General features: G+C 38.6%; 2 protein-coding genes, 1 long non-coding RNA gene and 1 pseudogene across 3 annotated transcripts in view; 3 read left to right on the top strand and 1 right to left on the bottom strand.

Moving 5' to 3' along the window:
- The window catches only part of LOC111091538, a 91,840-nt gene that overhangs the window by 8,338 nt on the left and 58,617 nt on the right, over nucleotides 1-24,885 (bottom strand). The window lies entirely within an intron of this gene.
- Nucleotides 8,713-9,675, top strand: OR51A25 (olfactory receptor family 51 subfamily A member 25). The gene has a single exon (XM_038568842.1). The coding sequence runs from the start codon at nucleotides 8,713-8,715 to the stop codon at nucleotides 9,673-9,675; it is 963 nt and encodes a 320-aa protein (XP_038424770.1).
- Nucleotides 21,563-22,147, top strand: cOR51A20P (cOR51A20P olfactory receptor family 51 subfamily A pseudogene; annotated as a pseudogene).
- OR51A21 (olfactory receptor family 51 subfamily A member 21) lies at nucleotides 21,583-22,545 on the top strand. Its single transcript, NM_001389102.1, is given in 1 exon segment — nucleotides 21,583-22,545. A coding segment is annotated over 1 exon segment (963 nt).

Genomic DNA, 24,885 nt, shown 5'->3' with positions numbered 1-24,885 from the left:
AAAAAGAAAACCATAGTTGGGGGCATCACAATGCCAGATTTCAGGTTGTACTACAAAGCTGTGGTCATCAAGACAGTGTGGTACTGGCACAAAAACAGACACATAGGTCAATGGAACAGAATAGAGAAGCCAGAAGTGGACCCTCAACTTTATGGTCAGCTAATATTCACAAAGCAGGAAAGACTATCCACTGGAAAAAAGATGGTCTCTTCAATAAATGGTGCTGGGAAAATTGGACATCCACATGCAGAAGAATGAAACTAGACCACTCTCTTACACCACACACAAAGATAAACTCAAAATGGATGAAAGATCTAAATGTGAGACAAGATTCCATCAAAATCCTAGAGGACAACACACGCAACACCCTTTTTGAACTTGGCCACAGTAACTTCTTGCAAGATACATCCATGAACGCAAGAGAAACAAAAGCAAAAATGAACTATTGGGACTTCATCAAGATAAGAAGCTTTTGTACAGCAAAAGAAACAGTCAACAAAACTAAAAGACAACCTACAGAATGGGAGAAGATATTTGCAAACGACCTATCAGATAAAGGGCTTGTATCCAAGATCTATAAAGAACTTATTAAACTCAACCGCAAAGAAACAAACAATCCAATCACGAAATGGGCAAAAGACATGAACAGAAATCTCACAGAGGAAGACATAGACATGGCCAACATGCACATGAGAAAATGCTCTGCATCCCTTGCCATCAGGGAAATACGAATCAAAAGCACAATGAGATACCGCCTCACACCAGTGAGAATGGGGCAAATTAACAAGGCAGGAAACCACAAATGTTGGAGAGGATGTGGAGAAAGGGGAACCCTCTTGCACTGTTGGTGGGAATATGAACTGGTGCCGCCACTCTGGAAAACTGTGTGTAGGTTCCTCAAAGAGTTAAAAATAGACCTGCCCTACAACCCAGCAATTGCACTGCTGGGGATTTACCCCAAAGATACAGATGCAGTGAAACACCAGGACACCTGCACCCAATGTTCATAGCAGCAACATCCACAATAGCCAAACTGTGGAAGGAGCCTCGGTGTCCATCGAAAGATGAATGGATAAAGAAGATGTGGTCTATGTATACAATGGAATATTCCTCAGCCATTAGAAATGACAAATACCCACCATTTGCTTCGACATGGATGGAACTGAAGGGTATTATGCCGAGTGAAATAAGTCAATCGAAGGACAAACATTATATGGTCTCATTCATTTGGGGATTATAAAAAATAGTGAAAGGGAATAAAGGGGAAAGGAGAAAAAATAAGTGGGAAATATCAGAAAGGGAGACAGAACATGGAAGACTCCTAACTCTGGGAAACAAACTAGGGGTGGTGGAAGGGGAGGAGGATGGGGGTGGGGGTGACTGGGTGGCGGGCACTGAGGGGGCACTTGACGGGATGAGCACTGGGTGTTGTTCTGTATGTTGGCAAATTGAACACCAATAAAAAATAAATTTATTATTTAAAAAAAGAATGAAATCTTGCCATTTGCAGCAACACAGAAGGATGTAGAGAGTATAATGCTAAGCAAAATAAGTCAGAGAAAGGTAAATAACAAATGATTTCACTCCTGTGTGGAATTTAATAAACAAAACAAAGAAACAATGGACAGAGAGAGAGAGAAATCAAGAAACAGATTCTTAATTATAGAGAACAAATTGATGGTCACCAAAGGGGAGGTGGGGTGGATGGGTGAAACAGGTGATCAGGATTAAACAGTGCATTTGATGTGATGAGCACCAGGTGTTATATGGAAGTGATGAATCACTATACTGTACACTTGAAACTAATATAACACTGTATGTTAACTAACTGGAATTAACATAAAAACTTAAAAACCTTAATAAATAAGTAATGAAAAATATCTTAAAGTGTCTTAGGTTACATGCTATGGCATTTGGAATTTTTTTCTTTTGGCTGTAAGTGATGGGTTCCCCCAAAATGAAGTGGTTAGAGGATGGAGAGGGCGCTGACATGAAATGTCATCAAATGGTCTCTCTGGCAGGATGTGGATGTTGGAGTGGAAGCGGGTAAGAGAGTAGATGGGATGGGCAAGAACCTTAGAGAAAGCACACATGACAGCCTCCATTTCCCATGGGAAGTCAGGAGGAATGTCAAATTAGCTGCTAGGAGAAGATCAGCAGGTTGAGTGAAAAGCTTGAAAAGAATGGTGATAATTTAAAAACTGAAAGAAATTACAGGGGGATGCAAAAATCTCTGCTCAGATTAATAGCCATGAATTTCTTTTGATACAAGATTTCAGGGGCAGCCCGGGGGGGCTTAGCAGTTTAGCTCCACCTCCAGTCCAGGGCGTGATCCTAGAGACCAGGGATCGAGTCCCACATCAGGCTCCCTGCATGGAGCCTGCTTCTCCCTCTGCCTGTGTCTCTGCCTCTGTGTGTGTGTGTGTGTGTGTGTGTGTGTGTGTGTGTGTCTCATGAATAAATAAATAAAATCTTTTAAAAAAGAAGATTTCAAAGGTGTGTGATTTCCCCCCCAGTTTATGTATCATCTCAGGGGGAGAAAAGTAGACAGGCTGGGCCCAGTTCAGATGGGCAAGTACAGACAAAATCAAAACAGAAAAGTCAGTGTATCCCTAGAAAGCAGCTCCAGGTGAATGACCACAATCCAAACCGATTGAGGCAGGAGCTGAGGTAATTTTGTGGCAGAACTTTCCAGAAAGTGAGAAAGAATAGAGAGAGAGCTTATATGTAGTGAGGAAAACAAAGCAAGAATTCAAATCCTGGCCTGCCTAGCTCTGTGGTGTATGTTCTTTCCATTGTCCAAGTTCCCTCCTTTTTGAACATTAATTCAGTAGGTCAGTTCCAGGCTAAGTGTGGGAAGAATATGTGTCAGCCCCAGTCTGGAGCTGCAAGCCAAAAGTCCTAGTGTCTGTCTCAGAATGAGTGCCAAGAGTTTGTAACAGGGTCTGTAGGCCTTTCAGAAGTCCACTCCCTCTCCTCCAGGAAGCCTTCCCCAACTTCCTCAGGCTGGATTAGGCCATGATTTCGAGGCTCCATATCTCTTCCCTCTGCAAAAACTAAGAGCTTCCATAGGACTTATCCTGGAGCCTGGTGAAGAGGAGGATTCAGGAATATTGTCTTGGAAAGATCTCAAATGCAGATGGGCAAGTGAAGCTGATAGTCTCTGAATATAACCATCTAAATGTGTTGGGATATTATAGATTCCATGATTGTGTTTCTCCCTTGCCCTTTTATTATTTAGTTCCTCAAACACTTCCCTTGATTCCAGGCTAGCCTCGACTTTTCTATTCCCCAGGGACTCGAGCATAGTGACTCCACTGTGGGCCAAGCCTGGCCTCCCCTGGAGATAGGCACTGTTGCCAAGACATCCCATGTAATGGGATAAAACTCAATCCCCCTGCCATAAAGACATCTTGGGCTCTTGTAGGATGTGGAGTGGCAGAGCAGGCTGGAACAATAGCCAGGGTGAGTACTTGGAGCCCCAACACATCCCCTTCTCTGCTTCCCCAGATGGGTGATTGCCAGCACCTTAGCCTCCGATGGAGATATCGGTGGAAGGTCTGAAAATATCACAGAAGATAGAGAAGTAATCAGTCATGGACTATGCAAGGTACTAGTCCCATCTCCTGCTTGGAGAAGAGGACCTGAAGGGGGCTGCCTGCCTGAGGTTCAGGGAGTTTAAAGCTCAGAGATGAACTGGAATCCCAGACCACATTTCAGGGAAAGATGTCCCTCATAGTCTCTCCAGAGAGTGGATGAGAAAATGTGCTAAGTTCTCTTCTCCTCTGGCATTCTGAGGTCATCTGAGCTCTGGTTCAGCATCTCAGCTATCATTCTCCTTATCCAGACTGGCATTTCTCCATAGGCATTCTTTGTCACACTGGCCTGGCTTCCCACAGTGGCCCTATGGTGGTACAGAGTAATCTTGATTACGAGGACTCTGGGAACCAAGTGGCAAAAGAGAGCTGGGACGTCTACCTTTCCTCAATTCATTTGTTTACAGTACTGGCCATCTTTCATTTCTGTCTAGCATCTCTGAATCCAGAGCCTTGCTGGGACAATTTTTCCAGAAAGTAATCTGTCTTCTGCAAGAATGCAGGGGACAGGAGAAGAAATCTAGAGCTGCTCCCTAAAAAAGTCATTGTTTTCAATCCCCATTGCTTAGTCTTACCTTTATCAACTCTAACTCCTTAGTTTTTTGAAGTGGATATGTGGCATAACCTTCTCTCTAAGAACTTAACTTTCTATTTCTGCCTGTTTCTTTCCACTCTTCCTATGATTACTGAGATAATTTATTTTATTTTTACTATCATTTATTTTTTTAATAATAAATTTATTTTTTATTGGTGTTCAATTTGCCAACATACAGAACAACACGCAGTGCTCATCCCGTCAAGTGCCCCCCTCAGTGCCCGCCACCCAGACACCCCCACTCCCTGCCCTCCTCCCCTTCCACCACCCCTAGTTCGTTTCCCAGAGTTAGGAGTCTTCCATGTTCTGTCTCCCTTTCTGATATTTCCTACCCATTTCTTCTCCCTTCCCCTCTATTCCCTTTCACTATTATTTATATTCCCCAAATGAATGAGACCATATAATGTTTGTCCTTCTCCAGTTGACTTACTTCACTCAGCATAATACCCTCCAGTTCCATCCACGTCGAAGCAAATGGTGGGTATTTGTCGATTCTAATGGCTGAGTAATATTCCATTGTATACATAAACCACATCTTCTTTATCCATTCATCTTTCGATGGACACTGAGGCTCCTTCCACAGTCTGGCTATTGTGGACATTGCTGCTAGAAAAATCGGGGTGCAGGTGTCCCGGCGTTTCATTGCATCTGTATCTTTGGGGTAAATCCCTAGCAGTGCAATGGCTGGGTCTTAGAGCAGTTCTATTTTTAACTCTTTGAGGAACCTCCACACAGTTTTCCAGAGTGGCTGCACCATTTCGCATTCCCACCAACAGTGTAAGAGGGTTCCCTTTTCTCCACATCCTCTCCAACATTTGTGGTTTCCTGTCTTGTTAATTTTCCCCATTCTCACTGGTGTGAGGTGGTATCTCATTGTGGTTTTGATTTGTATTTCCCTGATGGCAAGTGATGCAGAGCATTTTCTCATGTGCATGTTGGCCAAGTCTATGTCTTCCTCTGTGAGATTTCTGTTCATGTCTTTTGCCCATTTCATGATTGGATTGCTTGTTTCTTTGATGTTGAGTTTAATAAGTTCTTTATAGATCATTTAAATGAGATTTTAGAGAAAGCAGAGATAAAGGCTTGTATGCAATTCACCATTTTTAATTGGAAAACTCTTCCCATTAAATGTTGTTACTTTTTCCAGAGTAAAAGTATTAATATTTTATTATGAAAAATCAAATCCTCTCTCCAAATTAGAGAAAGGGTAAACTTGATCTCTATATTCCCATACCCAGCTACCAAAATCATCCGCTCATAGCCACTCTTGGCAGCTTGGCTCTACACGATTCCAGCCACAGGTGGCCCCCACTCTCTCAATTATTTTGAAGTCAACATAAGATCCTTCTTTATTTTACAAATATTTTCAAATCTTAAAATACAGCCATAGTTTCATAATCACACCAAAATAAAAGATCATCATCAGGAACTCAACCAGTATTTATATTTCCCCAGTTATCCCATGGAAGTATTTCTGAATGCTAGTTTGCTCACTTTGTATGTTTGATTTGTTCAGAACAAGATCCTAACAAGGTTTCTCTATTGTCTATTGATTTAGTTGCTATGAGTCAAATCTCTCTTAATCTATAGGTTTTAACCCTTTCCTGTTTATTTTCTTGTAATTTTTTTGTGGAAGAAACTGGAATTTTGTCCTGGAAGGTTTTGTTTTTGTTGCAGCTTGGATTTTTTTTTCATCACATCTCTTTATGTCTTTTAACATACCTGCTTACCTGGTATCTCCTATATTCTCTAGAAGTTGGTAGTCAGATATGAATCAGGCTTGTTATTTTGGTAAAATACAGTATCTAGTTTTCTCTCATTTGTAATGCAATCAGCTCCTGATATTTTTTTTTGCCATTATTTCATTGGGTTTGTTAAAAGGTAACACTTCAGTTCTATTACTTCTTACTAGTTGGAATACTTCTGTAAAAAGAAACTTTCCTCCATCAGTTCCTTTCTTAACTTCATGTAGAAGAAAAGTAGGTTATTTGCCAGTTTTCAGAATACTGAATACTGAATACTGAATAGAAAAGTAGGTTATTTGCCAGTTTTCAGAATACTGAATACTGAATACTGAATGCCTAGCCTTGCTGACCTCATTTTTACACACACACACACACACACACACAAACACACACATTCTCTCTCTCTCAATGTGTTTCCATCTGTACCAGTTATTATTCTCACTGATGCTTCGTTGACCCATATTTGGAAAGTGGAAGCCTCTCTGAGTTGACTTGTCTTTTAAAAATAATCTCCGTTGTCTTTGGTTCCCTGTTTTCTATTATTAAAAGATATCTAAGGTCATTTGGTATATTTCCAGTGGAAGACTTAACAGCCATTTATGAAAGGATACCTGAAATTGGGGAAAAAGATATTTAGAGACCACATCTAAGCATTAGGTGTGTTCCTTGCTACTGAATTGTTCTGGTTTGTAGGTATTTTCTATAAATAAAGCTAAGAGATATGTATTATTTAAAGGAGAAATATTTCTTGAGTTTATTCTGATATTCCCAAATTGATACTCTCAAATTTATGATTATAGCATTTTAACTAACTTGTTTGAATTTACATATCCTCTATTCCTACCCTTAAAGTTTTGCTTCCCAAATGCATTAAAATAACGACTCAAATGATGTGCCCTATAGTTTTCTGCAACTCTCCATACACACTGATCCATTTTTTGTGGTCTAGTGGTCTTAAAAGATTCTAGAATAAGTGACTTTTTTTCATTTTAAGATTTATTACTTTTATCAGAACACTTGTATAGGTTTGCTTATCCTTGCAATATAATTATCATACCTAAATACTCTAAATTTGCTTATTAGTATTTATTTCTTAGTATATGACAAGCACTTAAATGTAGACAGGTTTTCTTTCATTTTTCAGAAAAAAAAACTTTATATTTTAAGATCTTTCTGGTTTTTGTTTTTATTTTACTTTTCTTCGGGAATATCTATTATATTTAAAATTCCACTGTTTTACATGTCTATTCTTTTTATTTAAATTCAATTTGCCAACATATAGTATAACACCAAGGGCTCATCCCATCAAGAGCCCTCCTCAGTGCCCGTCATCCAGCTCTATTATAGTCTAATTACTTTTATCATTGTCTTCATTTTAGTTCATTATTCTCAGTTCTATTCTCTGAGTGTTTTAAACAGTAGTCCTTTTGTAATAAAAGTATTCTCTATTTTATACTAGCTTTTATTATTTTTCTCTTGTTATTTTCTTTGGTTTACCATTTTGATATTTGTTTTCTTTTTATTATCAAGTCATTTTTATACCCTAATACCAAAAATTTTAGTTTGGTTCATGATTTCTTTCATTTATTTATTTACAAAATTTTTACCCAGAATTTTCCTCTTCTTCCTTAATAATTCCTTATCTCTCTCTCTTTTTAAAGATTTTATTTACTTATTCATGACAGACATAAAGAGAGAGGCAGAGACATAGGCAGAGGGAGAAGCAGGCTCCCTGCCCAGAGCCTGATGTGGGACTTGATCCCAGGACCCCCGGATCACACCCTGAGCCAAAGGCAGACCCTCAATCACTAAGCCACCCAGACATCCCAATAATTCCTTATCTCAAAGAGTATTTTCACATATCTATAACAAGTTTTAACCCTTTTAATTTGACATAACATGTCTGCACAAATTCTATGTTGGAATTTTTCTGCTACTCATCTTTGAATGTGGTGAGCTCTACCACAGATTAATATTTGTTCAAAATAGTGTCTGAGAAAGAAGAAATAGAGGATGACAAAACTGACACTGTCAAAAATTTATTTCATTATATTCTCTTTTAAAATACTCTACTAGAATATGTGCAATCTGTTTTAAAAACCCAATTCTAAAAGCAATTCACCTCCCCCAAAGGAAACAAAAGGCCACTCTTACCTTCAGATTGAGCTGATTACTGGCTAGCAATAGCATAACTGTATACCCAGGGTTCATATTAAAAGCCATTTTAGCTCACAGATTTATTTTTAGTGTTTTTTTTTTAATCTTTGCTAAAAGGTATTTCAGTAGCTTTTCCCCTTATGTCATTTGTTATTGACCTATCTTTAGAGGGTTATTTATTTATTTACTTGTTTATCTGGGAATTTTGAAGGTGAATTCAAGAAAATAAAGATAACAAGCTCATGCTGTCAAGCCTTCAGGCTTCCACCACATGTTTGCAATTTATTTCCATGAGACCATGTTTCTACAGCATTTCTGATGAGACCTTTTAGGATCATCACATATTCTTAAAGAAAGCTCTGCTTTCTTCAATACATGAAGAAATCAGTGTTTTACACTATAAAATGACACTTGTCAACAGATTTAAATTATAGTTATTCTCTAATTGGCCTTTAGATGAATACATTTCTAAATCCCTTCACATTTCATATTTTCTAATATGTAGGAACCAATGTCACCTAATATCAGAGCTGGTATATTTTCCAATGATTTTATCCTTATTTTTCTTCCCAGATTGAAGAGGTCACGTCCTTCTGGAGACCTCAACTGCTTTCCAAAGATGCTCCTTTCCCACTCCTATGTCAACATCTCCTTCTTCCAGCCACATGCCTTCCTGATGATTGGCATCCCAGGGCTGGAGGCTGTTCATGGATGGATCTCCATCCCCTTCTCTTTCATGTACACTGTGGCCCTCACTGGAAACTGCCTGATTCTCTTGGCTGTGAGGAGAACTCCCAGCTTGCACCAGCCCATGTACTACTTCCTGTCCATGCTGGCCCTCACTGATGTGGGCCTCACTCTGTCCACACTGCCAACCACCCTGGCTGTGCTCTGGTTTGATTATCGGCACATAGGCTTCAATGCCTGCCTGGTTCAGATGTTCTTCCTCCACTCCTTCTCTGTGGTGGAGTCATCAGTGCTCCTGGCCATGTCATTTGACCGCTTTGTGGCCATCTCTAACCCTCTTCGCTATGCAGCTACCCTCACCAATAATGTCATTATTAGGATTGGGCTGGCCATTATGGCTAGAGCCACTGTATCCCTCTTTCCAGGGCCCTTCTTATTGAAGCGACTGAACTTTTGCCCTGACAAGATCCTCCTGTCCCATTCCTTCTGTTTCCATGCAGATGTCATGAAACGGGCTTGTGCTGACATTACTGTCAACATCCTTTATGGGCTATATGTAGTTTTATCCACAGTAGGTGTAGACTCTTTGTTTATTGTCCTGTCCTATACCCTTATTCTTCATACAGTGATGGGTCTGGCCTCTCCCAGGGAGCGTGTCCGAGCCCTCAACACATGTGTGTCTCATATATTAGCTGTTCTGATTTTCTACATCCCAGTCATAGGAGTGTCAATGATCCACCGTTTTGGGAGGCACCTGCCTCACATTGTACATGCTCTGGTTGCCTATGTGTACCTGGTGGTGCCCCCTGTGCTCAACCCCATCATCTACAGTGTGAAATCCAAGCCCATTAGGGAGGCTATGCTCAGACTGCTGAGAAAGAAGAGGAAAGGCTGATGAAACCAAGAAATAACCACAGAATCTGAGGAAAAACATAGCCAGTCTTATGTCCAGAAAGCCCTTACTCAGATACCTGACCAAGACACATTATCAAGAGTATGACAAGCAAATAGATCCCCTCAGACTGATGGGTGGCAGTCTTCTTTTTTTTTTTCAAAATTTTATTTATTTATTCATAAGAGACATGGAGAGAGAGAGGCAGAGACATGGGCAGAGGGAGAAGCAGGCTTGCTGCAAGGAGTCTTATGTGGAACTCAATCCCAGGGTCCTGGGATCACACTTTGAGCCAAAGGCAGATGCTCAACCACTGAGCCACCCAGGTGTCCCAGCGGCAAATAGTCTTGATTCTTTCCTGCACTCATGTACATCTTTTTAATTCAGTATTTACCTGTGTGAGAGAGTCTGTGCTCATTACTAGAGATAGTAAAATGAATTATACATGATCTTGTCCCTCCACTATAGGACATAAACTTCTAAATACACAATTATAATTAAGTGTAATGAGATTATGATAGATATACACAAAGTGCTATAGAAACCTGGAAGAGGGTTTCCTGTCTCATCAAGAGGAAATGAGAAAAAAGTCAGGGAAGAAGGAGGCTGAAAGGTGAGTAGGAGTTTGTCACAGAAAAGGTGGGCAAGGGGAAGGCAAACTTAATAAAGGTAAAAGAATGTAAAAAACAGAAACAATGAAGTGTGAGGCACCTGGGTGGCTCAGTTAGTTAGCATCCAACTCATGATTTCAGCTCAGGTCATGATCTCAGGGTCGTGAGATCAAGCCCATGGTAGGTTCCATACCAGCAGAGTCTGCTTGGGATTCTCTCTTTCCTTCTCCCTCACCCTCTGCCCCTTCCACCCCTCCTCTAAAATAAATAAATAAATCTTTAAAACAAAAACAAAACACTAAGATGTGGAATTATCTGGTGTGTTTGTGGAAAGGTGAGCAGTCAGGCAGATGTGGCTCAGCATAATCAGTGTGTATGTTGGAGGGAGATCGACAGGAGATGAGATAGAAATGATGAACATTCCTTGTGCTTCTAGGGGCCTTTCAGACCTCATGGAAATATCTGCCCTCATTCCTTATTTAAGACTCAGTCATGGAAAGCCTATTGCTTTGTAAAAGGTTACATAGGTTTAACTATGTGCTACAAGTTTGAAAGGTGAAAGTGGAGAAAAAGAATACAAGGAAAGCATTTAAGAGATTTTTAAGAGTCTAGGGAAAAAAAAAGAGTGGAAGCTAGAGTTAAGTCGATAATGGGAAAAACTAAATGTATTCTTTAAAATTTTATCTCTATATTTCTCTTCTCTGTCCTCTGAAAGTGCTGGAAGCAATGAGCAAAGCTAGGGCCTATGTATTGGTTTTTACATACCATTCCCCACCACAAATAACCTAAAATCCTTTGAGCAATGGCTAATTCTAGGTACGAACCAGAAAAAACATAAAATGATAGTGGAATAGCTTATGATCCAAAGCAATATAGAACACAAAGACAGTAAGTTCACTTAAAAAGAATACACAGAATCTCATTTGAAAGGGCTACCAGTGGCTAGTGGCTACAGATGGATCAAACAGAACATTAAAAATAATTTTGACAGCAAACAGTTGTAACAAATTGAATTTTTAAAGAAAGTGTGAGTTCATAGTGATATTCTAAACAAAGAGGGAAAAAAGGAAAAAAGAACTCTTCTTTAGAAAGTATTGATAGATTTAAAAAATTACTTTTCTGTAGTTTTTAATGTAATTTTAAGATAACCAACAAAGCCTTAAAAGTATTGGAAAATAATATTCAAACAGTCTGAAAGTATCACTGTACATACCATTTACTAAATAGAAAAGGATGAATATGCCTTTACAATAAAGAGACCTCCAATTGCCACCTGAAGCAAATGATCAAATTTAGCTTAACCAATAATAAGAATTTGACCTTATGTACTTTCTGATTTGAAAATAAGGACACAAAAATCACATATGTAAAATTCTTATCAAAATGTTCAACCTGGGGCAGCCTGGGTGGCTCAGTGGTTTAGTGCTGCCTTCAGCCCAAGGGCCTGATCCTAGAGACCTGGGATCAAGTCCCAAGTCAGGCTCCCTACATGGAGCCTGCTTCTCCCTCTGCCTGTGTCTCTGCCTCTCTCTCTCTCTCTCTCTTTCTCTCTCTCTCTCTCTCTCTCTCCCTGTGTCTCTCATGAATAAATAAATAAAATCTTTTAAAAAATGTTCAACTTGAATCTAATCATGAGAAAGTAATAGAAAAATCTTGAATATGGCTACCACCACACACACACACACACACACACACACACACACACACACACACTGGCCCAGTATCTTTAAAAATGCAATTTTACAAAAACAGTGTTGGGTAATTAATCTAAATTAAAGGAGATTAAAGGGACATTACAACCAAATACTAGCACTAACCAGTCATTATTAGGAACAAATTGTGAAATCTAAATATGTATTATATATTGATAACATTATTAGGTTAGCACAATTTGCTTAGATTTGAAAATAGTTTTGTGATTATGTAGGAGGACCTATTTTTAGAAGATGAATGGTTAATATTTACTTTTTATTTTTTATATATTTTTATTGGAGTAACACTATAATGTTTACGATCTACTTTTTCTGCAGAAAAAGTGTGTAACTATGTGGTGTGTGTGTGTTTGTGTGTGTGTGCATACATGTCTGAGACGGTGTGGAGGGAGAAAGCAAGTGAACCCCAACCCCCTGATCCTATAACCTCAAGAAAGATAGTTTAGTCTCTCAAGTAATTATTAAATGAATGCTGAGAGAGATCCTAAAACTAAGCATGGGCATGCTAATCTGTTGGTGTCAAGAATGCAGAATCAGAATGCAAAGGAAGGAAAATAGTTATATTTCTTCTTGGTTAGAATATACCTTCCACTAAGACTTGAATTGGGATTTTGCCCATTCCCATCCCAAGCCAAGTAAGGAGTTTGCTTTCACAGTGATCCCTAAGTACCTTGTGTTTCCTTCAATTGCAGTACTTAATACACTATACTGTAATTATAAATAATTGCATATGAGACTTTGAAATCCTTGAAGCTAGGGAACAGTGATGATGTTCTATCTATTTCTGTGTTCTCAATGCTTAACTCAGGCCTGGCACATAAAAACACATTGCTTAATAAATAATGTTCTAGTGAATGAATGAAGGAAAGAAGATAGTAAAGGAAGGTAGCACAAAGCTTATAGGTCTGGTCAGAAACAAAGATCTCTGGGTGCAGATCCTAGCACTGCTCCCCCAGTTTACGTGCAAATGTAGGCAACAGAGGATGAATGTATAACTATACAGCCCTGGGGAGTGGATCTCCCAGCTTCATCTACTGCTGTAGTGGTCAATACTACTTTCTCCATCTTAACTGGAACACTCTATCCTTCCAGGAAGAGATTAAAGATTCTGTCTTCTGGGATCCCTGGGTGGCTCAGCAGTTTAGCACCTGCCTTCAGCCCAGGGTGTGATCCTGGAGTCCCAGGATCGAGTCCCACATCGGGCTCCTTGCACGGAGCCTGCTTCTCCCTCTGCCTGTATCTCTGCCTTTTTCTCTCTCTTTCATTAATAAATAAATAAATAAAATCTTTTAAAAAAAGATTCTGTCTTCTGTGTTTTATTCCTTAATCTCTCTTCCAAGCTCTTTGAAGCTGGCACACACCTCTTTCAGAGAATTTATCACTTGCTATTGAAATCATCTTTTGTACTGATCTATTCCTGTTCCTAGAAGGCAATTACTGATTGACTCATTCACACCGAATGCCTTCATTACCTATAAAAGGGACTGGCCCAGACATTGCTTCAGGGACATTATTTGAATAAATCTATGTATAAATCAAAATTCCTGAACAAATATCCTGATGTTTATTTAATAACTAGTTACTAAGTTCACACCACCCTCCAAGCAATGGAAGCTATAGATTTAGTTCTTCACAGCTGTGGAGCAAATGGGCATCCTATGCTCATAAAGGGCTTCTTCTTGCTCAAAAATGGCTTTCCCCTGGCCTTCTTGGTTGCCGGAGATTATAATATCAGAGACTAAGCTTTAGCTATGCATCGCTATTTTGCCTCAGCTCTTAAATTTCAATGTCTCTGGGATAGACACACTTTCATTCCAAAGTCATCCCAAGGGACCACTGAGGCAGGCACTTTCTTCACTGGCAGGCACACTGGCAGAAAATTGAGGGAGTTGTCAAGTTGAAGTAGGATTTGGAGGCCAATGTTTGGAAATATAAATGTTCTCTTAAGATGCTTCTGTAAATATCTCTTTGAATCCTGATATTAATTCTTTTGGATGTACATCCAGAAGTTGAATTACTGGATGATACAGTAGTTCTACTTCTAATTTTTTGAAGACCTGCATACTGTTTTCCATAGAGGCTATACCAGTTTACATTACTGCCAACAGTGCACAAAGGCTCCAATTTGTCCACATCCTTATCAATATTTGTTATCATTTGTTTTTTCTTTCTCTTTTTTTGGATGATAACTACCTTAAATATTATGTGATGGTATCTCATCATGGTTTTGGAAACCATGAGATCACTTTGGGTTATTTTTGATTTGCGTTTTGCTAATAATTAATGATGTTGAACATCTTTCATATACCTGTTGGCTATTTTTATGTTTTTGGAGAAATGTGTATTCAATTCCTTTGCACATTTTTTAATCAGGTTATTTGGTTTTTTGCTACTGAGTTTTAAGAGCTCCTTATATATATTTTTATATTAATCCTCTAGCAGGTACATGGTTTACAAATACTTTCTGCCTTTTTACTCTGTTGTTTCCTTTGCTGCGCATTAACTTTTTAGTTTGATGTAGACATACTTATCTAATTTTGCCTTTATTGATTGTGTTTTTGGTGCTATATCTAATAAAATATTGCCAAGTTCAATGTCATCAAGATTCTTCTCTGTTTTCTTCTAGGAGTTTCATAATTTCAAGTCTGTTTTTTGTATATGGTATAAGATAAGAATATGACATCATTCATTTGCATGAGGATACCCAGTTTTGCCAAGCATTTATTAAGGAAACTGTCTTTTCTCCATTGCATATTTTTGGGACTCTTATCAAAAATCAGATGACTGTAGGTATGTCATTAATTTCTGGGTTCTCTATCCCAAATATCAGTTTTTATACCAGTACCATACTGATTTTTTTTAATTTTTAAAATAATCTCTGCACCTAGCATGAGGTTCAAACTCATGACCCTGAGATCAAGAGTTGCATGTTCTACCAACTGAGCCAGCCAGGTGCCAAGTACCAATACTGTTTTAAATTACTGTAGATTTACAAAGTATTTTGAAATCAGGAAATGTGATGCCTCCACCCTTGTTCTTCTATCTCAGACTGCTTTGACTATTTTGGGTCTCTTGTAGTTCCATATGAATTTTAGGATTATTTTTTCCTATTTCTATAAAAAAATGCCATTGAGATTTTCATAGGAATTGCACTGAATTCACAGATCACTTTGGGTAAGATGAATATTTTGATAATATTAAATCTTTCAACTCAGGAACATGCAATGTCTTTTCATTTATTTGGGTCTTAATTTCTTTCATCAATAATTTAGTTTTTTGAGTATAAGTCTCACCTCCTTGGTTAAGTTTACTCTTAAGTATTTTATTCTTTTTTTTTTTTAAGATTTATTGATTAATTTTAGAGAAAGAGAGAACACAGCAGGGAGGGTCAGAGAGAGAGAGAGAGTCTGAAGCAGACTCTGCACTGAGCATGGAGCCCATCATGGGGCCCAATCTCAAGACCCTAAGATCACAACCTAAGCTAAAACCAAGTGTCAGACACTCAACTGACTGCACCACCTAGAGGCCCCTTTTATTTTTTCTAAAGATTTAATTTATTTATTTGAGGGAGGGCAGGGGAGGGGCAAAGGGAGAGGGAAAGGGACAAGCAGATTCCCTGCTGAGCACAGAGCTCAACATGAGGCTTTATGTGGGGCTTAATCCCAGGACCTTGAGATCATGACCTAAACCAAAGTTAGTGGCTTAACCAATTGAGCTACCCAGGCACCCCATCTAAGTACTATTCTTTTGGATGTTACTGTAAATGGGATTGTTTTATTAATTTCTTTTTTGGATTGTTCACTGTTTGTATATAGAAACACAACTGATTTTTGAATATTGATTTTGTTTCCTGTAATTTCTAAATTGTTTTATTAGTTCTAACAGTTTTTTAATGGCATTTTGGGAGTTTTCTATATATAAGATCATGTTGCCTCCAAGGAAGAATAATTTTACTTCTTACATTACAATCTGAATGCTTTTATTTCTTTTTTTTTTTTTTTGGATGCTTTTATTTCTTTTTGTTGTTTAATTGTTCTTGTTAGGACTTTTAGTTCTGTGTTTAAAAAAGTGGAAAGAATAGGTATCATTGCCTTGTTCCTGATCTTAAAGGAAAAAAATCTTTTAGTTTTTCATTGTTGAGTATGATGTTAGCTGTGGGTTTGTCATGTATATCTTTTTTTATGTCGAGATACACTTCTTACATACCCAGTGCTCCCATTTTCATTGCAGCATTATTCACCATAGCCAAGATCCAACAATCCAAATGTTCATCAAAAGATGAATGATAAAGACAATGTAGTATATACATATTGTAGAATAGTAGTTAGCCTTAAAAAAAAAAGGAAATCCTATCATTTTTAACAAGGAAACTTTTGGAGTTGATGGATATGTCTATTACCTTGATTGTAATGATAAATTTATGAATGTATGCATATGTCCAAATTCATTAAACTGCATACATTAAGTGCCATTTTTTGCACATCAATTATACCTCAATAAACCAGCTATGCACATACATACACACAGATACTTTTGCATTTCAGATCTGTGGCCTCTTCATGTTTTCAATTTACTTCACTCTATTAGAAAAAAAGATAGCAAAGAAAATTTCCTAGGTTGGAAGACATTCTGTATCTTTAAAAACATAAAAATAGAGATGCAGAAGCTCCCAGTAAACATTGGTGCTCCCATTCATCTCTCTCTCTCTCTCTCTCTCTCTCTCTCTCTCTCTCTCTGCCTTGGGCCATTTATTTCCCATCTATCATCTCAGGTCACTTGATACACATTTGCTGTGCAACAGAATGGGGCTTTAACAATGATGTTACATGAAGAATAGACAGGAAGTAAAGGTACTTAACCTGCATGAACAACCCTAGGGGCCACAGACAGAGTGGAGGGAGATACAATGAACCCTGAGTCTCTGAAAGGTACTACTTGGAGAGGCCAGAAAGCATTCAATGTGACTCCAGATGCCTGGTTTAATATCATTAAAGAGCACAGTAAGTAAAGGGGAAAATTGAAATGCCAAATAAAACTTCCTGCAGATTGTGGTAAAGAATGGCTAAACCTAGAGATGATGATGATTCTAAACCTCTCCTCCACAATTCAGTTACTCAAATATCTCACTTGCCTTATAACTCTCTATCAACACATATATCCCCATACATTTTCTATTGCCTGGGAAAAAGTAAGCACAGACTATTATTCTCTGTGGCTGTGGCTTGGACATCCCTGGAGAGTAGCAACTCACTAAGGCATCTAGCCAGTGGTATAAAGGGAGTATCTTACTTGCAGAGTTTGCCTGGGCTTCTTAAGGATCTGGAGAGGTAGAGAAGGCTGTAACAAGTAAGGTGAGTATGTTAGGCCCTAGATACAATCCCTTATACACTATTTAGAAGGATAGGGGCCTGGTTAATTAGTGTAAGATCCCCTTTCATCAGCTGCTGCCAAGAGGAGGAGTCAATGGGATGCGGGTGAACAGATGTCAGAAGCAGGAAAGAAAGGAAGGAGGCCAGGACTTCCAAAGACAGCACATCTACATCCCTAGATAATGCAAAGAAAATGTAAGTGGCTATTTTCCTAAAGCACAGAAATTTCCTGATTCAGATAATTATTCAGAAACCCAGACTTGGGGCACCTGGGTGGCTCTGTGGTTGAGTGTCTGCCTTCAGCTCAGGGTGTGATCCTGGGGTCCTGGGATAAAGTCCCACTTCAGGCTTCCTGCAGGGAGCCTGCTTCTTCCTCTGCCTATGTTTCTGCCTCTCTCTCCATGGCTCTCATGAATAAATAAATAAAATCTTTAAAAAAAGGACTAAGAAAATTTCTAAAAAAGAAAGAAAGAAAGAAAGAAAGAAAGAAAGAAAGAAAGAAAGAAAGAAAGAAAGAAAGAAGAAAGAAAAGAAAAGAAAAGAAAAGAAAAGAAAAGAAAAGAAAAGAAAAGAAAAGAAAGAAAGAAAAGAAAAGAAAAGAAAAGAAAAGAAAAGAAAAGAAAAGAAAAGAAAAGAAAAGAAAAAAGAAACCCAGACTCAGTGTCCAAGCAGATTTGTATCCTTTTGCTTCTCTAAGTAGGGCAACAGCATAACAGTATATTAAAATCCTATCCCAGAGAGCATCCTGCAGGTGATCTCAATGTTTGCTTGGTGTCCCAACTCTCCTTATAAGATTGACCTTCAAAATCTTCTGAGTAAGAGCCTTTTAGAAAAGCACTAGGTGTATATATTGCAAAATCATTACAGCATAGCATTACATAGCACCTCCCTCACATCACATGATTGTCATTTCTTTTTTGTGGGGGAAAAAAAAGGAATGGACTTGGCTTTGGGTTAAGAAAGCATGGTGGATTCAGCCCTTTGTTTTCTGGCAACTTGACTTTCCCAGACACACCCAGTAACAAGTTCACAGAATCCCAAAGTGTTCAAACAGAAATTATTTATTTCCTTAAGGGAGAGCTATAATTTGTAGTATCTTTGACCCTTTGATGTCCTGGAGATAATAACAGAAGACCAAACCCAGTGTGAATTCCAGGTTTAAGTAATTTAATATAATGTTTTTGGACTTCATGAGAGCCACAAAACATGTCAATCCAACCTGGCTACTAAAATGAGCAGGAAAAAAAAAACTGTCCTTTTTTTTAAGATTTTATTTATTTATTCATGAGAGACAGAGAGAGAGAGAGAAAGAGAGAGAGGCAGAGACACAGGCAGAGGGAGAAGTAGGATCTATGCAGGGAGCCTGACACAGGACTCGATTCCAGGTCTCCAGGATCAGGCCCTGGGCTGATGGTGGTGGTAAACTGCTGAGCCACCTGGGCTGCCAAAATCTGTCCTTTCACCACAGAGAATCCCTTCTCAATGTCAGGCTCTTCATAAAACTATAATATTCCCAAAACATGAAAAGGGATAGAAAGGGTGAAATTGGCTTGACTGTTTAAGTATTGTCCTTAATTTTTGGCAACTTGTCTTAAATAGTACCCTCTAATTTTCCCTTGTGAGCTCTAGGCTTCTTGTAATATTGTTTAATTTAGCATTTGGATACTTCCACCACAGTCAAGAGCAATAGATCACATAAATTCCCAGAGTAGCATAGGACCCACACATATCAATGAGCAGACAAGGCAATTTCTACAATAAAATGGAGGATTTGCCACTTACTCAGTATTAGATAGATCAACGCAGGATAAAACAAGAGAGAGAATGGTGATATTATTCTTAGATATAATTAATTCTCAGATTCCTTCAAATTAAAGAGAGAGCACAGAATTCATCCTCTATTCTGATTTAAGCTACCAATGACAAAGAGTATTTCCTGGATTGATCCTAAAATAGTAGTATAAAAGTAGATACTAATTGCATTAATCTAAAGGAGTCATGTATCTTTACTATATATAAATCATATAGTATAAATTATGAATATATGCACATAAGAGGTGCTGTATTAAGGTTTTGGGTAAAGGAGAACTGAATTATAAAATTAAGGAACCTTCACTCAGTTATTCATTTTCTTATTCATTTATTGATTATCCTTGAAAAATTTTTAAAAATAAAATTTGAAAAGAAGACATTAACTTTGAAATCATCAAAATCAGAACAATGAGACTTAATGAGAATTTTGAAGAAATGTGACTTAGATTAGCAGAAATAAAAGCAGGAATAAAGAAATAATTAGCAAAATAAGAGGCAAAGGGCTTTATAAGAAGGACACAAAGGGTCACAATGAGGAGTAAAAGAATGATTTTGTAGATTTTGTGAGAAATAAGAAAGTGCTTTATTTGCAGGGCTCCAAAACATGTAACCATGAAACATCAGAAGAGAACAAGCTCTTCCAAATAATCTGGTCCAACCTGCCCCACACTTTATAAATCTCCACCATGTAGGACAACTCATGGCCAATACAAGCAATGTAAAACCACTGAAAGTGTATAAGCCAAACAGTCCTGACTTTGGACTCATTTCCTGAATGGCCTATAAGAACTCATTAAGCCTCTCCCCTCCAGTTTTATTTTTTTGATATTATCATTATTATATTATTTATTAAAAAGATATAATACTTAACTTATATGGTTCTTTTTTAAGATTTTATTTATTTGAAAGAGAGAGAGCATGAGCAGGAGGGGCAAAGGGAGAGGGAGAGAGAATCTTGAGTAGATTCCACACTGACTGAGCACAGAGCCAATATGGGGCTTGATCTCATGACCCTGAGGTCACCACCTGAGCAAAAACCAAAAGTCAGACACTCAACCAACTGTACGACCCAGGGGCACCAAACTTATATGGTTCTTTTGAGACCAAGAGATATTATTTACAAACAAACAATAAGTGAGGGGTCTAACATCTGAAACATAATAGATATTCAATAATTGGTAAATTTATTTGTTCAGTATTAGATACTAAAATTAGTGACATTAATAGGACAGATCCTACTAAACACTAAAGGAGACTAAATTTATGTCTTTGATTCATGTTTTCAGTTGATGTCTATGGATATTCTAACTCTTGGAAAAGTATCTCAGGTCCATATTCCCTGGGGCTATGGCCCTCACAGCTAGGTCAGGTCTCTCTGCTGACTGATTTACAGGAAGGCACACTCAAGGACAAGTCAAGACCTCAAGGTGGGTGTGCTGAGAGCTGAACAAAATGTTTGGCTGGATTTCTAAAGGATGTGGAGACTGCTGAATGAATGGAATTAGGGGATTATTCCTGAAAAGCAACATGTAGCCTGGATTACAAGGACATCCAATTACCCAGGCTGAATACTCTGGACAAGGCATAGATGAACCACAGATATTTAAGTGTTTTCAATGACCTGGGGAAAATGAAATGTCTCTTCATTTACCAAAACTTTCCTAGTACTTATGTTAATTTTCAGCCTGGGACTTTATCATTACTGGGACATAATTAAAAGAGTATGTCCTAGGATTTATATTCAAACCCTCCAAACACAAAAAGACCTTGAGTTCTAATAACTGGCTCAGGGGAAAGCTGCAGTATTTTCTTCTTTAGATGGACTTCAGAATTTTTCTTTTTTTACTTTAGCTAAAATATTTCCCTTCTCTTTCAGCAAGGTAATTATGAGACAACAATGAGATAATTATGTGAAGGTACTTAGAATACTGCAAAATGCAATATCAATGGGATAACAATAATGATCAGGACACATCTAGATAAAGATGGTGATGATGACAATGATTGATGATGATGAGTACTTAAAGTGCTTTACATATTAAAGAGTATTAACAAACATCACTTCATGTAATGAAGACAGTGCTCGCTAGGGTGGAAACAGTATAGAATTTACATTTAGAAACAACTAAATTCTAAGTCCATTTCAGTCATTTATTTTCTGGTAATCATGAGGAATTTAAAGTATCCCCTACATTCTACATTTGTTTGAGGACATATTAGCTAACATATGTACATTCCTGGAACAGTTAATAATACAGAGAGCTGAGAAAGTGGGAAATAATTAATGAAAAGACCTATAGAGCATAAATAAATGTCTTCCTAATAACAAGTGTCCTGTCATTGTCTTTCTGTCTGTCCAGACTAAAGAGGTCACATCTTTCTGGAGACCTCAACTGCTTTCCAAAGATGCTCCCTTCCCACTCCTATGTCAACATCTCCTTCTTCTAGCCACATGCCTTCCTGATGATTGGCATCCCAGGGCTGGAGGCTGTTCATGGATGGATCTCCATCCCCTTCTCTTCCATGTACACTGTGGCCCTCACTGGAAACTGCTTGATTCTCTTGGCTGTGAGGAGAACTCCCAGCTTGCATCAACCCATGTACTACTTCCTGTCCATGCTGGCCCTCACTGATGTGGGCCTCACTCTGTCCACACTGCCCACCACCCTGGCTGTGCTCTGGTTTGATTATCGGCAAATCGGCTTCAATGCCTGCCTGGTCCAAATGTTCTTCCTCCACTCCTTCTCTGTGGTGGAGTCATCAGTGCTCCTGGCCATGTCATTTGACCGCTTTGTGGCCATCTCTAACCCTCTTCACTATGCAGCTATCCTCACCAATAATGTCATTATTAGGATTGGGCTGGCCATTGTGGCCCGTGCTACCCTGTCTCTCTTCCCAGTGCCCTTCCTGCTTAAACGTCTGAACTTCTGCCCTGACAAGATTCTCTTGTCCCACTCATTCTGTTTCCATCCTGATGTGATGAGAAGAGCCTGTGCTGACATCACCATAAACATCCTCTATGGGCTCTATGTGGTACTGTCCACTGGTGGCATAGATTCTCTGTTCATCATCCTCTCCTATGCTCTCATCCTACACACAGTCCTGGGACTGGCCTCCCCCAGGGAGCGCATCCGGGCCTTCAACACCTGTGTCTCTCATATCCTGGCTGTCTTTGTCTTCTTCATCCCAGTCATTACTATGTCCATGATCCACCGTTTTGGGAGGCACCTACCCACTGTTGTACATGCCCTGGTTGCCTATGTGTACCTGGTGGTGCCCCCTGTGCTCAACCCCATCATCTACAGTATGAAATCCAAGCCCATCAGGGAGGCCATGATTAGGATGCTAAAGAGGTAAGGCCAAGGTTGATGAAACTATGAAATATAGCAGGGTCTGGGTACCATAAAAGAAACTTCCTGTACCTTTCAGGAATCTGCTACCTCAGCAAGTACTGAAAATTCCTAGTCAAGGCTAGTGGGAAGATGATCAGGATTATTCATGTTGCAAACTTACATTTACCATTACTTCGTACTGGAAATAGTGCTGAGGATTAAAGATTTAAAATATATTAAACATGATCCTTTCTCTCCACAAACACACAAAGGCAGGTAAATCCAAAACTGGAATACAAGTACCGTAATAAAGTTCTGTGTAATTGATTATTAGAGGGACTGCAAATAGTAGTTGCCAGAACTTACCTGGGAAGATCAGATATACCTCTACAAAGGAGAGAATACTTTTTACTTAATTTTGAAAAAAAAAGTTAGGGTTTTTCTAGGCAAAATAGGAATTCAGTAAAAAAGAGAAAAACCTAGGAAGAAAGAGCAAAATGAAAACAAAAAGACTCCATGTTTCAAAGAAGTAAATGTGTTTGTGTAAAGATAAGCATTCCTGCACTTCTTTATATCTCTACCACTTGTTATATCTGTATAGGTGTGACTGTGACATAGAGTTTGAAGAGGGAGTGGTATGGGACAAAGCCAGAAAGAAAATGAAACAATGAAAGTGGTATGGTTTGGGCTGCACAAACTGTATAGAATTGTACAGAATTGCACATACTATGCTGAGTAGTTTGGTTTGTCCAAAAACATATGAATCATTTTTAAATATTTTTACTATAAAATAAGTTAGGAGTATGAATTGCAGGATAGAAGTGTGTTGACAGGAGTACCTGGGGAGCTCAGTCAGTTGGGCATCTGCCTTCAGCTCGGGTTGTGATCCTGGGTTCTGGGATTGAGCCCCATGTCAGGCTCCCTGCTCAGCAGGGAGTCTCCTTCTCCCTCTCCTTCAGCTCTTCCCCACTGCTCCTGTGCCACTCTCTCTATCAAATAAATAAATAAAATCTTAAAAAAGAGACGTGTGTTGACATATAAGCAAGACTTAAGCCAAAAAGACTTATTAGTTTAAGCTCTTATCTGGTCTCAGGGTCTACTCAGACACCATTTACTCTGCCTGTAATGTTCTCATCTCCCCCCCTTATATTTCCAGTTTCACTTCTCATTAGTCAAGTAGAAACCTAATTTCTCAGAAAATCCTGCCCAATTCTCTTTTCCACATTATTCACTGAACTGTGTCACTATGTGAAATATGCACATATGTAATATTCCATAGTCTGTCACTTAACTAGTCACTTAACAGTTACTTAACTAGACTGTAAACCCCAAGCAAAGGTGCCAAAATATATTCAGTTTCTAGTGGCATCTGTGGAATAATAGCTACTTAATAATTCTTTTGAATGTATACATGAATTTGAATGGGGAAAAGGGCAATAGATTAATTAAGAGATAACCTGGAGATGTTTACTCCAAGGAGCCTCTAGTCTCTCAGAGAAAATATGTATTGACCACTGAGCCCAATGTGGGGCTTGAAATCATGACCTGAGCTAAAATCACAAGTCAGACACTTAACCGGCTGAGCTACACAGGAGCCCCTTGAGTGTACCTTATTACAAAGTGAAGATAAAAGGGGATGTGTCTTTCTTCTTACCCACCCCCTACTCCTCCCAAAAGTATGAGGTTCAGTATTTTAAGATCTTAGTATAATAGTGTCTGTACTGGGTAAGAAGGCTCATGTGTTATAGTGGTTAAGAACACAATCTTTAGAGTCAAGAAAGAAATCTTATTCAAAATCTCTCAAACCTGTCTCTTACATTTACCAGCTATCTAACTTGGGAGCATTTTGCCTTTTATGTATTAACAAAAAGAAGTTTTTTCTTTAGTGACCCCCATGTGCCAGGCACTCTACTAGGTAATGAGAATACAGAGGTACCAAAATCAAACTTTATTCTTATGGAAGGAATACTATAAATTCCCTATATTAAACTCAACTGTGCCATTTAACATAACACAATCATAGGAGAGGCATTTTACCATATTCAATGGTTTGGGGAATTAGAGTAAGTATTGATGCAAATAAATGTAATTTAGTATCTAAAACAACACCCATTTTTTATTTCACATTCTGCAGGTCAGAAATATGGATGGGCTTGGCTAGGTTCTCTAACTGGGAGTCCCATAAGGCCAGAATCAAGGTGTCAGCCAACTGAGTTCTTATTTGGAAGCCCTAGACAAGAATTTGTTTCCATGTTCATTTGGGCTGTTGGTAGAAGCCAGCCAGTTCCTTGAGTTTGTGCAGCTGTTATCTATTGCCCTTCCTCAGCTCCTAAAGGCTGCTCATATGAGCCCTTTCATCATCAAACCATCAACAATG

This window comes from Canis lupus, chromosome 21, assembly GCF_011100685.1.
Source record: "Canis lupus familiaris isolate Mischka breed German Shepherd chromosome 21, alternate assembly UU_Cfam_GSD_1.0, whole genome shotgun sequence".
NCBI lineage: Eukaryota > Metazoa > Chordata > Mammalia > Carnivora > Canidae > Canis > Canis lupus.
This window is presented reverse-complemented; position numbering and strand designations above follow the sequence as displayed.